The 14163-nt window shown below is 35.1% G+C and overlaps 1 protein-coding gene across 1 annotated transcript in view; it reads right to left on the bottom strand.

Moving 5' to 3' along the window:
• TTC21B (tetratricopeptide repeat domain 21B) overlaps positions 1-14163 on the bottom strand; it is a 78083-nt gene that overhangs the window by 31308 nt on the left and 32612 nt on the right. Inside the window, exons 15-19 of the mRNA XM_055308265.1 lie at positions 12951-13189; positions 11537-11609; positions 10956-11066; positions 9881-10019; positions 5006-5112 (exon numbers count right to left, since the gene is read on the bottom strand). Of these exons, the coding sequence (XP_055164240.1) occupies positions 5006-5112; positions 9881-10019; positions 10956-11066; positions 11537-11609; positions 12951-13189 (669 nt within the window). The remainder of the gene's footprint in view (positions 1-5005; positions 5113-9880; positions 10020-10955; positions 11067-11536; positions 11610-12950; positions 13190-14163) is intronic.

The following is a 14163-nucleotide window of genomic DNA, read 5'->3' as shown; positions in this document are numbered from 1 at the left end:
AAACATCCACTCTTACACACAAAAAAACTCTGAAACAATTGTTCTAAATAGACTGATTGTATCTTTCTTTTTCACAGTATCTTTTACACCTGTTGTGCAGCTTAATTATTAATTCTACCTTCTTCCCTTTCAAAAGTATTTGATTTGAATCATAAATTCTATGGTTATCCTACGTCTCAAGGATATACAATTCATTCTCTAAATAGTCTAATTTTTACCCCTGCATCAACTAAATCTCTACAAAGTCAGATAAGATCTCATTAGCTTAATTTCCTAGATGTTGTGATGCTTTGCATTTTTTTTTTCTATTTAAGATTTTATGTATTTGAGAGAGAGAGAGAATATGAGTAGGGAGAGAGAAGCAGGCTCCTTGAAGAGCAGGGAGCTAGACATGGGGCTCAACCCCAGGATCCTGAGACCATGATCTGAGCCAAAGGCAGATGCTTTAACTGACTAAGCCACCCAGGCACTCCTATGCTTTGAGTTTTCTTAAAGGTAAATAATCAGGGCACAGTTTTTTGAGCACAATTTTTTTGCATTTCCTATTAAAGGCATTTCATAAAAGAATACTCATAAATTATTATAAGTATATACAATAAGCATTTCCTATTAAAGGCATTTCATAAAAGAATACTCATAAATTATTATAAGTATATACAATAAGTATATAAAGTATATATGTTTCATTAGGAAACATTTTCATACAGAATAAAATTTTTTTTGAATAATTGATACCATTCCCTATGTTTTCTCTTGGATTCCAGAAAGATCAGAACTAAATTTAATTATCTGTTACAATAACTATGTTAACTTTGATTGTCAATATATTTAACTTTTCTCTTCCTCTTCTTATTTTATAAATTCCCTAAAATCCTTGGCTAGAATGAAGTATAAACATCTTATTCCACAGACTTTTTTTTTTTTATTCCACAGACTTAAATACAATCTGTTCATATTAATGAAAACTATATAAAGTTATAAAGTCATAAAATTGTTAGTGTTTTATGGCATATAGGTTGTTTATATCTGATTTAGATTTTATTTTCACAAAAAAATGGTTAACATGCCAAAAGTGGACTTTTTTCCCCCTATATTTGTTCCTGCAATTAAAAACTTAAAATAAGTTTCCTTTCAGTCACTCAGCTAAAATTTTAAGCACCTATCATGGAAGACAGATTTTTTAAGATGACTCTTATGATCCTCACCTTGGTCTTCACTCCCTTGTATGATCATCACCCCTCTCTGTGTGAGGTGTAACCTTAACTTGCTTGTAACCAACAGAACATGGCAAATATGATGGAATGTAACTCCCATGATTACAGCACATAAGACTCTGTCTTGTTAGCAGACTCATTCCACAGTCCTCCTCCCTTGCTGACTTTGAATAAGATAAGTAGTCATATTAGCTGGCCTACCAGGGAAAGAGCTGAAGAACTTCTAGGATCTGAGAATCTCTAGGATCTGCAACAAGAAGCAAACAAGAAGCTGGAGCTCTTGTCTTATAGCCTTGAGGGAATGAATTCTACTAATAACCTATATAAGCTTGGAAGTAGATCCTCCACCAGGTAAGTCTCTAGATGAGGACCCAGCCCTGGTTACAACTTGACTATCTTGACACCTTGTAGAGGACCCAGCTAAACCATGCCCAGAATACTGACCCACAGAAACTGTGAAAAAATAAATGTCTTCACCAACTAAAATTTATGCTAATTTGTTACACAGCACAGAAAACTAATGAGTCAAGTATTTGCTAGGGGCATAAGACATGAGACTATACCCACACTCATGGAAATTTTAATTTTAGCAGAAAGATACATAATAAAATAACTACCGCAAATTATGAGTTTTATGGCTGAGAAATACCAGTCCCTGTAGGAGTACATAATACGAAACCTAACCTAGTCTTGGAGGTGAAGTGATATTTAAAGAATTATTGGTAGTCACACCCAGGTGAGTTTGGGAGAAAGAAGGGAGATGGAACTAGAATATAGGCATTAGGAATTACAGGTGAGGGATACTATTGCTTAGCCAGAGAATTAGAAGGAAAAATGGCTAGAAATACAGAGAAAATTTACATCAGGTAAGTTTGTTAAATTATTTGGTTTTTATTCTAGAAGGAAGCTTTTTCTATAGGGCAATTACTACTACATGTTTATAAGCCATGGAGTGACAAGATCAGGTCTGCCTTTCAGACTAATTATGCTGGTGTTGGAAGAGAATAGGGATCAGTGAGGAGGCTATTGGAGGCATCTGGCAAAAGATAATGCTGGACGGGGCTAAAAGGTGACAGAGATGACAGAGATGGAAAACTGTAGAGTTATTTCAGAAATCTGAAATTTTTAGAAAGTAAAATTAATAAGACTCAGGGCTTCCTTAAATGTAGTACGTTTTTCCACTCCCTAAAATGTTTAGCAACTATGCAAAAATACTGTGATGGAACCCTTCAAGTCTTATAATTTGGGGATTAGGCTCAGTAAATGGCTCCTAAATAAATGAACTTAAAATATCAAAAACTTTTATGACATTTTTAAGTTTTTATTTGAACTGTAACTCAAGATATATCATTTTGGAGATAAGAATGCAGAGAATGTTAACAAGAAGAATTTTATGGTTCTTTACATTTTATTAAAGATGAATAATCTCTGTGCTATAACATATAAGCTTAAAATTAGTAAAATTTGGTTCATTGACATTGTCTAACCATGTATATTGTTTATTCTCCTCTTAGTGTTGCTTGATGTATCTGCTCAGATAACATAAGGACTCATGTAACCAGGGCAGCTGGGACTAGCAGTATTCATATAAAGGTAAAACAGGCCAAATTCACTTCTGAAATATTTTCGAAGTCTGAATTTACTAAAATTACATGTTCCTTGTAGCTAATGGTAGCTAACCTAAGGTTAGGTATAATTTTCTTATCATGTGATCAGAAAATACGGATTAAAACATACCAACAATTAAGGATATTAACATTTTAAAGATTACATGTTGTAATGAAATCATAAACTTAGATGGGTATCACAGAAATCAATTCATTCACAACTAGAATAAAAAAATTGGACATTTTGACAAGTTATTAAAATATGTTATTTTACACACATAAACACACACACACCACTGTTAGCTAATGCTCAAAGTCAAAATACTTGATACCTTTTTTGAAGAATGCAGAACTCTTTTGAGTACGTGAAAATTAGGTCAAAAGGTGGCAAGTAGTATGGTCTCCTAAACACAGGATTACTAGTGAAGTGCTCTATGTTCCACTTCAAGCTCAGAAAAGATGTAGGATAAATCAATCAACGAACCTGACTTAATAGACACATGTTGAACTAAGCACTCAGTAATGACAGAAACACATTGTTTCAAATCTACATGCAACCTATACCAAGATTGATTATAAGACAGAAAGCAAACTTTAACAAATATCAAAGGATTGAATAGTTCAAACTATGTCTTTGACCACAATGGTCAAAGAAAGAAATATCAAACCAATATCCAAAAGATATTGATAAAGATAAAGAAACCAATATCCAAAAGATAACAAGGACTGAAATATAGAGAACAAACTGGTGGATGCCAGAAGGGAGGGTATGGAGGGATGGATAAAATAGGTGAAACTGATTAAGAGGTACCCCCCCCCAAAAAAAAAGATAGTAAGAAAATCAGAACTGCTTGGAAATAACCAAGGAGGCAATCAAAGTGGAAAGGAGAAATATTATGAACTGAGTAATAATAAACTTTATTTATTATTTAAAGTTTAAAGGAGGTAGCTAAAGCAATGCTTAGAGAAAAATCCATTACCTTAAGGGAACAAGAACAGAACTAATGCCAACTAATCCATTATCTAACATACTATTTGAATAAGCTAGGCAAAGATCAGCAAACCAAATCCAAAGAAAGTAGAAGAATTTAGTTAATGAGCTAAAAGGAAAAACATTAATGAAGCAGAAAAGGCAAAAGTTGTTTTTTTGAAAATATTAAGATAATTAATGCCTGCCATAATTTATTATTAATAGTAGAAGGAAAATAAAACAAAATCTCCTATATCAGGATCATAAAATAAGTCCTTTTTATAGTACTTGCAGACATTCAAAAATAAGATATAATGAAGAAATTGATGTCAATCAACTGGACAATTTGATGAAATGAACAATTACTTAAAAATGCAACAGTTCAAACTAATATAAGAAGTTTAAAAATAGTCTAAAATCTGGAGATGTTGAATTCACTATTAAAAACCTTCCATCAATGAAGCCTCAAGATCCAAATGGGTTTTAATATTGAATTGTTCTAAACATTAAAGAAATAGCAACAGTCTTAGAGATCCAATCTCCCTCATGAACACAGATATACAAATTTTGAACAAAATATTAGTATCTTTAAATTTCAGCAATATCTTTTTAAAACTCACAATAAAGTGACATTTATTTAAGGAATATAAGGGTGGTTTAACATTTGAAAATCAATCGATTTAATACACCACATTAATGGGTAAAAATAGGAGAAAAGTCATGAGCATCTTGATAGCTGCAGAGAGTGCAGTTGATAAAATTTAAGTCATCTATTTAAAAAATTGTCAACAGAATAGAAATCGAAAAATCATCAAAAACCATCAGCTGCTTAAGAATACAATTAAGCAAATGTGTAGAAAACCTCTTAGAAAACCTCAAAATATTAAGAGAAATTAAGGAAGATATAAATAAGCAAAAGAGAAAAAAATGAGTTCAAATTCTGCCTGTGACCTAGTCATGTGACTACACAAATTATTAAACCAAGTTTCTCAGCTCTAAAAGAGGATTAAAAATATCAACTAATTCTAACTGTTATAATAATTAGCAATAACACATTTAAGCAGTACAATCCATTGGCATTCAATCATTATTTCTGTTTTGGCTTATTTTCTGTGGCAGTTGGGCTGAAATAAATTGTCTTCCTCTTATATGTGGCATATTCCCTTCTGCTCTGACCTCCCACCCCACAACCATTCAGAAACAAATGCATATACCTGTTGTAATGAAGTGATTGCATCATCAGGTCTTTCCATTTTACTATAAACTTTTGCTAGAAGAACATGAGAACGTCCATCTTCCATTAGAGCTGACAGTTCATTTACTATAAAAGAAGATAGTGAGAACAAATATTCATTTTAAATGAATGTTTACATTTTCTACAAGTTTTGATAGTGGTCTTACAAAAGAAAGATTTGACTAATAGTGAAAAAAAGTTGAAAAACTTTGTTGGTTAACTGAAGAATGGCCAAATTAAAAAAAAAAAAAAAGATTTAGGATAAAAACTAGCTGGAAGAAAAGTTAAAGGACTAGATAACAACAAGGTTTTCCTTTCTCTTTTTTTTTTAAGGATTTTATTTATTTATTCATGAGAGACACAGAGAAAGAGACAGAGACACAAGGCAGAGGGAGAAGCAGGCTCCATGCAGGGAGCCCGACGTGGGACTCGATCCTGGGTCTCCAGGATCACACCCTGGACTGAAGGCGGCACTAAACCGCTGAGCCACCCGGGCTGCCCCAACAAGGTTTTCCTTAAAAGTGTATTAAAAGATAACAATGTAACAACACATAGGAATTTCAATTTTCGTTTTTAAGCCTATAAACATCTTTGTTTATTGAGGTCATTAAAAAATAATAGAGACAAGTTGCTATGGGCAATTAAGGTAACTGCTGTTTTTAAAATAACAAGTACTTGATATGTGATGAAATATGGACCTTCAGAGCACCAACTTTGATGGCAATATGGTTTCAAATCTAGGCCTTCTCATTTACTAGCTATTTAACCTTGAAAAAGGTACTGATCCATTTTGTGCTTCTCTTTCATCTGTAAAATAGCAGAAATAACAGTACCTATATCATAGGGTTGCTATAAAATTTAAAAAGTTAATAAGTTATGAAATAAGTTGCAATATGCAAAGCAATTAAAATAATCTAGTTAAGTACTATTTGAATACCTGGTATTATTACTTAGTGATTTAAGAGCAATAAAAAAACCCTAGATAAGTAACAAAAATATGTTTCTTCCACTATCAAATGCCACATGTATATCAAAGTGGTTTATATATATTATTTATTTCAAATCTCAGCCTGAGGGGCAGGTTCCATTATTGCTATTTTACAGGTAAGAAAAGCCATGAGATGGCACAGGAACGAGGAGACTGTCACATGGGTCAGAGGAGTAATGTTGCGTACATGAGAAGGGCCCCATAGCTATCTCTGAAGACTCTCTGAGGGAAATGGGAGATGGCTGTGAGCTTGAGCAGACAAGAGCAGATCTATTTCGTTTAAAGGCTCAATGTACCTACCCTACGACCCACCAATTGCACTACTGGGTATCTACCCCAAAGATACAGATGCAATGAAATGCCAGGTCACCTGCACCCCAATGTTCATAGTGGCAATGTCCACAACAGCCAAACTGTGGAAGGAGCCACGATGTCCTTCAACAGATGAATGGATAAAGAAGATGTGGTCCATATATACAATGGAATATTACTCAGCCATCAGAAAGGATGAATACCCACAATTTGCTTTGAAGTGAATGGAACTGGAGGTTATTATGTTGAAATAAGTCAATCAGAGAAGGACAATCATCATATGGTTTCATTCATACATGGAATATAAGAAATAGTGAAAGGGATTATAAGGAAAAGGAGGGGAACTGAGTGGGAAATATTAGAGAGGGAGACAAACCACGAGCGACTCCTAACTCTGGGGAACAAACAGGGTTGGGGAAGGGGAGGTGGGTGGGGGGCTGGGGTGACTGGGTGACGGGTACTGAGGAGAGCACTTGACAGGATGAGCACTGGGTGTCATAGTGTATGTTGGGAAATTGAATTTAAATAAAAACAAATGGAAAAAAATAAAATAAAATGTAAATAAATAAATAAAGGGCTCACTGCAGCTGCCAGGTTGAGAGAAGCTATAGCAGGGCTGTGGGGCTGAGGACGGAATAGGGAGTAGAGGTGGCAGGTCACCGCCACAATCCTCTGGGGACGACGGCAGCTTGTACAGGGGGGCAGCTGTGGAACCAGTGACCCAGACTGGGGTTCTGAATATATTCAGAAAGTATAATCAACAGTCGGGGACCAGGGTGACAGCTAGGATTTGGGCTCTCAGCACGGCCAAGAGGATGAAGCTGTTACTGAGACAAAGAAGGCTACAAGGGGAAGAGATGTGAGGAGGCAGCTCAAGAATTCCTGTGCAGACAGGCCAAGTTTAAGATGCTTATTAGAACCCAGGTGCTACTTCTGCTACATGAAGGTGGGCATGTCAAGGAAACTGAGCCTTACATTGCCGATTTAAAGACGGGGGTAATCATAATCACCTCAAAAACAAATGTGGACATTAACGAAATTATAATGAAATGCTCAACAAATATTTATTACGTGAAAGCATTTATATTACATAAATGTCATAAACTTACACCCACATAAGCAGAACATGCCACTTGAATCTCTCTTCTTTCATAACCTTTTCAAAACTGCGTATGCACATGTAAGGCCATCTGTAGTGTCTCAAGCAAGGTCTAACAGACCCATGTAAATATTTTTATGAAACTAATAACACTTTATATAGTAAATGCATCCAAAATCAGAAGAATTTAAATACTGACTTCATCAAAGCAAATTAAAATACCATTTTGAAAACCTAGGAAACGTACAGTGGGCTGACCTTATCATGTATCTGAAGACATTTACAGTGGATATGACACTGGCAAAAGCAAAATAACTCAGGGCAACAAAATGGAAGGTTCCCAGAAGCAGTCATACATATAAATAAGTTTATTACATGATAAAAGTGGCATTTTGATAAATGGCATTGAAATAAAATTGTTCTCCACTTGGCAAACTATATAGTAAAAACTGTATGTGGATTAAAGCACAAAAATTAGAGTTCTACAAAAATTCCAGAAAAATATAAAAGAATATTTTTACAATGTTAGGATGAGGGAATTTTTTTTTTTCTGAGCATGATAGGAAATTTGGGACTCAAAAAAAGAAAAGATCAGTATATGTGATAATTAAGTATTCTATCTGAGGAAATAAATTCAATTGAAAAAACAGAACAAAAGGATAGGCTAGAAGAAGACGTCTGCAAATGAGTAACAGGTAACAGATGATGAATCAGAGGTTCAGGGTCGAAGACAAAGGATATGAACAAAAACATCCTAGAAGAAAATGTGACCTACAGACATAAAATGATGCCTAACCTCATAACCATCAAAGAAATGCAAATTAAAATGGTTTTCCCCACTATGAGCAATACTACCCAATGACAGGCCATGGTAGAAAGAACCGGAGCATATAACTCAATTCTAGGAAGCACACAGAGGTATGTAAACAAGGGCCCAGTCTCAGTACAGCCTGTAACGTCTTCAATCTAACTGTCTATCAACAGGAGACTTGTCAAATAAACCATGACATTAACATAGAGTAGAATGCTGTACCTGTGCTAAAGAAAATAAGGAAGAGCTACATTTACCAACAATAGAAGCTATTAAGCGAAAAATGCCTACTACAGATGGGTAGTATAATATGATCCCATTTTGGAAGGAAAAGCATGGTATGTAATTATGTGAGAGAGAGAGACAAAGAGGCAAGGTGGAGACATTAATTAGGATGATACACAAGGTAAATATGGTTTTGTCTGGAGAGTGGGGTAACAACTTTCATTCACTTCTATAATCTTTAAATCCTGATAATGAGTAAGCGCTAGATTTTATTTTAAAAATAAAGATCTTTAAAAAGCAAATTTGCACAAACTTGTAAGAAGGCAATTTATAGTATCCAGTTAAGTTTTAAATCCACACAGTTTCTGACTTAGCATCTTGCTCTTAAGAAATATAAGCAAGTACATAACAACTAATGAGCTAGAAGGATATTTACTGGAACACAGTTTAAATCAAAAGAATGGAAAATCAACTAAATGCCCAATAACTGAAGGAAAGTTTAAAAACACTTTGGAGTTCTAGAATATTACAACATCATTAGAATGACATGTAATGTACTAACATCAAACTATATCTGGGACATGCTGTCTGTGAAAAAGGTACAGAATGGGAAGAACAATACATGTGAAAGGAAAAGTTATGCATAGTGCACTTACATATTTACATATACACCAGAACACAAAAATGGTTACCTCTAGAGGACAGTTTGAGAACAGGCAAGTAGAATTTACAGGAGAAATTGGGGTCTTACATATTATACTCTTTTAGAGTGTTGAATTTTTAAAAAAAAAAACTTAAAGAGGAGTAAAGATTACAAAATGTTTACTTGATGTATAAAAACATCAGATGTAGTTGCAATTTATTTATTTATTTAGTGTGTGTGTGTGTGTGTGTGTGTGTGTGTATGTATGTGTTTGCAGTTGCAATTTAAAGAAAATTCCCTTTATGTCATTTTGGAAAGTAAAGTATCCTTCCATCCTAAACAGCTAACAGAATTAGCTGTTTCATACATCTGTTTAAATTATATTATTGGGATCCCTGGGTGGCGCAGTGGTTTGGCGCCTGCCTTTGGCCCAGGGCATGATCATGGAGACCCGGGATCGAATCCCACGTCGGGCTCCCAGTGCATGGAGCCTGCTTCTCCCTCTGCCTGTGTCTCTGCCTCTCTCTCTCTCTCTCTCTCTGTGTGTATCATAAATAAATAAAAATTAAAAAAATAAAAAATAATAAAAAAAAGAAATAAATTAGATTATTAAAATATCTTATTTTAGTGGAGTGGCATGCTCATAAATGAAATAATCAACCTCACATATATAAAACTGGGAATACGAATACACATTTACATAATATAAAAATAAAATAGATCTGACATATCAGGTATGGCACATTTTTTTTTTCCAAATCAGAAAGACTTTCATACCAGGTTCACGAGCTAGAGCATGTTGAAGAACTTTTTCTGCTTTGTCATACCATTTCAATTTTAATAAAAGCTCAGCCAGGTCACAGCAAAGGCAATTTTGTTGTCCACTTTTCAGAGCAGCTTCATAGTAAGTAATTGCCTAAACAAAAAGCATTTCAGTTAGGAAAATAAGGCAATGAGAATTGTGTTAAGCACTGATGTTTTAGACATTATATACTTAAAGCATATAGAAATTGGAAATACCCTAGGAGAAGCTTAGGCATGTACCTATTAGTTAAGCATACATTTTTCTTAGACAATCAAACATTACACAAGGCAACTAGCATTTCTTATGAAATGCAGCTGATGAAAAGTGTTGGATGAATTTTTTTTTTTAAAAGATCTTATTTATTTATTTGAGAGACTGAGAGTAAGCGAGTGAGAGAGAGCATGAGTGGGGAGAGGGGCAGAGGGAAAGGAAGAAGTAGACTCCTTGCTGAGCAGGGAGCCAGACGCAGTGCTCAATCCAGGGACTCTGGGGCCATGGCCTGAGCTGAAGGCAGATGTCTAACCGACTGGGCCACCCAGGTGCCCCTAGGTGAAATTTTTTTTTTTACTAGTTTTATTCTAGTGGCCAGTGAACTTTATGGATGCAAATACTCTACTAATCGTTGTATATATGTTTAATAGTACCAGGAAAAGAATAAGAATGTAACAACTAAAGGAAAATCCACTATCCCCGCTAGAGGGCCGGTATAACGCACAGCTTACCGAAACTGGTTCAACAGAAAGGACATCTATCATGCTTTGTCATATAATGAAAATGATGTAACCAGAGCAACTTCCTCATAATTGATTGGTTGCAGGGTTTAGGGTTAGGTTGCAGAAGTATATTTTAGGGTCCAAAGAGTCTTTGTAAAATGCAGCGATGAAGAGACACTGAGAAAGTCTTTAACATAAATTCCAGTTTGTGAATATAAATTTGGAGTTTATAACCATCAAGATATAAAACAGTGTTTGCTGAAGACTTCTCACAGAGCAGGGCTTGAAACATTTCATCCAATACACATATATTTCAAACACGTAAAGTACTTACCTTTGCATAGTTGTGAGTTTTGACAAGTGCTTTCCCAATTTTGCTTGCCAGGGTTCCATCTTTGGGATTCTGATTTAATGCTTGCTCATACGCTACTATGGCTTCTTCGGGCTAATGTTGGCAGATACAAAAAATAAGCAATGAATAAACAGCTGAGCTGTATCCCACTAAAGGGCAACATTTCTATAATTGAGTTCTATCCCTGGACTATTCACTCAGTGAGACAAATAAAGCACATAGTTAAGTCTAGACACTTGACAATTTTAGAGAGGTGACAGTCACTAGTGTTACGAGTAACTCATTAGTAAACACTTTTTTAGCCAGTAGCTCTCTTCATTCTGCTGCTTACAAGAGACTCTTGCTTCTGACACCATCTCTATTTCAAATGATAGTGCTGAATTACTGGATCTCAATTTGAAAACAATAGCTATATCGTAATGCTTATCTCCATTTTACTGTGATGACTGAATCATTAAATATTAAATAACATTTAATATTTAATAGAATATGAAGCTAATCACAATAAAAAGAGTTTTGATGTTTTTTAAAAAATCTGAGTTCAGTAGCATCAGAAATTTTACCTCTTGTATATTCATGTATGCATCACCAAGGAGAAGAAAAGAACGGGGGCTGGGCATTCTCTCAGCAATTTCTCTAGAAATCAGACCAGCTCTATTTAGTACACTGAATACAAATATCTTCTAAACCAATTAAATAAAAGATAAGCTCACTTATTTCAATTAACCAACAGCCTTTAGAGTCCCTTCTATAGTTCCAACAGTGTAACACTGTAAAAGAAAAAACAACCCACCCGTACCCACACCCAGATTGTTTATGCTAGATCAACCTTTTTTTCATTGAGTCTTTCCATTTTCTGAAATGCAGGTAACGAGTACTGGTAGACAATAAACATATAAATTCTCACTATACAGAAATAGGTTATTTGTAATGATGTGAAATGATGTGGGAGTGAAAGCACAAAGCTATGATGTGATGCTATTGTAACATACAGTTTCTCATGCAACTGGTCCGAAAACTATATGAGAAGTATAATTTTATAGATGATGCTAAAGAATTGAAGTCTACAACTAATGTGTCAGATCTTCCTGAAAGCCTATGCTTTTAACTATGATATTATAGAGCATCCAAAACAAATCTCATGAGAGATGACGGCGCTGATCTTTGGGAAACATCATAGAAAATATGATCTAGGATCTCCAGTTCACTCATCTATACATGGGATGCTGCTCAGTTTCTTTGAATCACTCAACAACCACAAAGAACCAGAGCAGCTTTCCACATTTTGATATTTACATAATATAGATGAACCTACAACTCACCAGCATTCTGCTCTGTTCTCAACAGATAAAAATGCTGATTTTCTCTTACATAAAAGTGTGCGCTTGTATGTTTATCTTTTTGTCTGGGGAGAAAAGTAAGAGCAACCTGTGGGGTGTGTGTGTGTGTGTGTGTGTGTGTGCGTGTCTGTGTGTGCTGTGTATCCCAATAATTCCTAAGGGTACCAGTGCATGACACAGCTTTTAAAGTCCCTGCCCTTTCACCAAGGAAAATTTGGAATCCATGACCTTGGTGTGGTGTATACTAAGCCATAATTTCCTATTGCTATTATGCTGAGCACTGAAAATGACCCTGAATTGTGACATCACACAGCTTTCTTAAGCTATTAAAATACATGTAACTGTTGCTCTTGCCCAACCCAAACAGGAAGATTTAAGGTCTAGAAATAACATCTAATGAAGGAGGACAGCTAAGAACCCTGAGTAAGCCACAGTTTGAAATAATTATTATCACTACGATTTATGTCTTTAGGGAGAGTGAGTTACTTGGTTAATGTGATTGCAGTTGGTAGTAGAACACGTTAAGGAAGCGGTCAATCAAATATCTCTAAAGCAGTTAGAAGGAAGAAAAAATTAAATTTGGGGATTAATTTTAAGAAGTGTGTCAAAATACAATGGGTTAAAAATAACCATTTACCTATAACAAGAAATATATAACATTTTCTCTTTTCTATGCTTCAGATAAATATCTGCCATTTTCTCTTTGGCCTCTATGAAATAGGGCTGCTCAGCTGTAACATTCCGAAGCATGCTTAAAGCTCGCTCGACATCTCCTTGGGTCAGAGCCAAGTCTGCATTAGCAATGGTAACACGTAATTCTTCAGATGTCCCAGAAAATTCATGGATGGCATCTTGTAAAACTTTTGCTGCCTCGTGCTGTAAAGATAGAAGTTAAAATAACACTCTTTCAAAATATTCAACAAGTTCCATTGGAAATGGAGCTTTTCTCCTGACCCAGAATGAACAATAAGTGCTAGTTAGCACAGTTAGGATATTCATGAAATATTGACAGATTTTTAAAAAGTACAAAAACTTTAAAGCCCAAGACTAAATTCAAATGACGGTATAAATGTCACTCAGCTGGAAAAGTGTTTTTATGACTAGGACAATGGCAGTGGCTACACAAGAGCTGCGGCTACGGCAATTTAAGAAGAGTTTACTTTGCATCCAGCATCATATTAGTGCATTTAATTCTCACAGGGATCCTCTGAAGTAGTTACTATCATTATCTCCACCTTGCAGTAAGGAAATTGAAATTGGGAGAGTGAGAGTTAAGAACAAATGGCAGACTCAGAATCCAAACTCAGGCAGCCTGACCCCAGAGCCTAAACTCTCAGCCATGTTCACTACTGCCTCCTTGAAGCGATCCAGTCCACAATCATCCCCTGTACCCAATGGCTCTTCACTAAGTAGCAGATTACTTTTTTCCTTAGGGCAGGATCTCATTTCTGTTATGCCTCAGCTCAATACATTACCTCATTTCCAAATCTGTACCTCAATGAATCTAAAATGTCACTTAAGATTCATCTCTAAGACATTCTGATTTCAGAAACGGTAACATGTGGGGAAAAAAGTGTGTTTTAGAATCAGCTATCTATGGGAGAATTGGTTCTTCTTAAATATATATTTATGTTAATATATTAGTGAAATGGAAATTATTCAGAGATTTGGCAAGTATCTAGACACAGCCTTCTTAATTTCTACTAAAATATGAAAAGAACTGATGAGCAACTGTTACAATCTAAGAAACAGATATGATGTGAAGTTCCTCATTACTACAAGGCTTTAACTCTTCGCTCAGAAGTGCATGCTTGCTTGCTTTCTTTTTATTATTACATTACATTGCTATA

The sequence above is a fragment of the Nyctereutes procyonoides genome, unplaced genomic scaffold, assembly GCF_905146905.1.
Source record: "Nyctereutes procyonoides isolate TBG_1078 unplaced genomic scaffold, NYPRO_anot_genome, whole genome shotgun sequence".
Taxonomy (NCBI): Eukaryota; Metazoa; Chordata; class Mammalia; order Carnivora; family Canidae; genus Nyctereutes; species Nyctereutes procyonoides.
The sequence above is the reverse complement of the archived record's forward strand: the minus strand, read 5'-3'. Positions and strand labels throughout refer to the sequence as shown.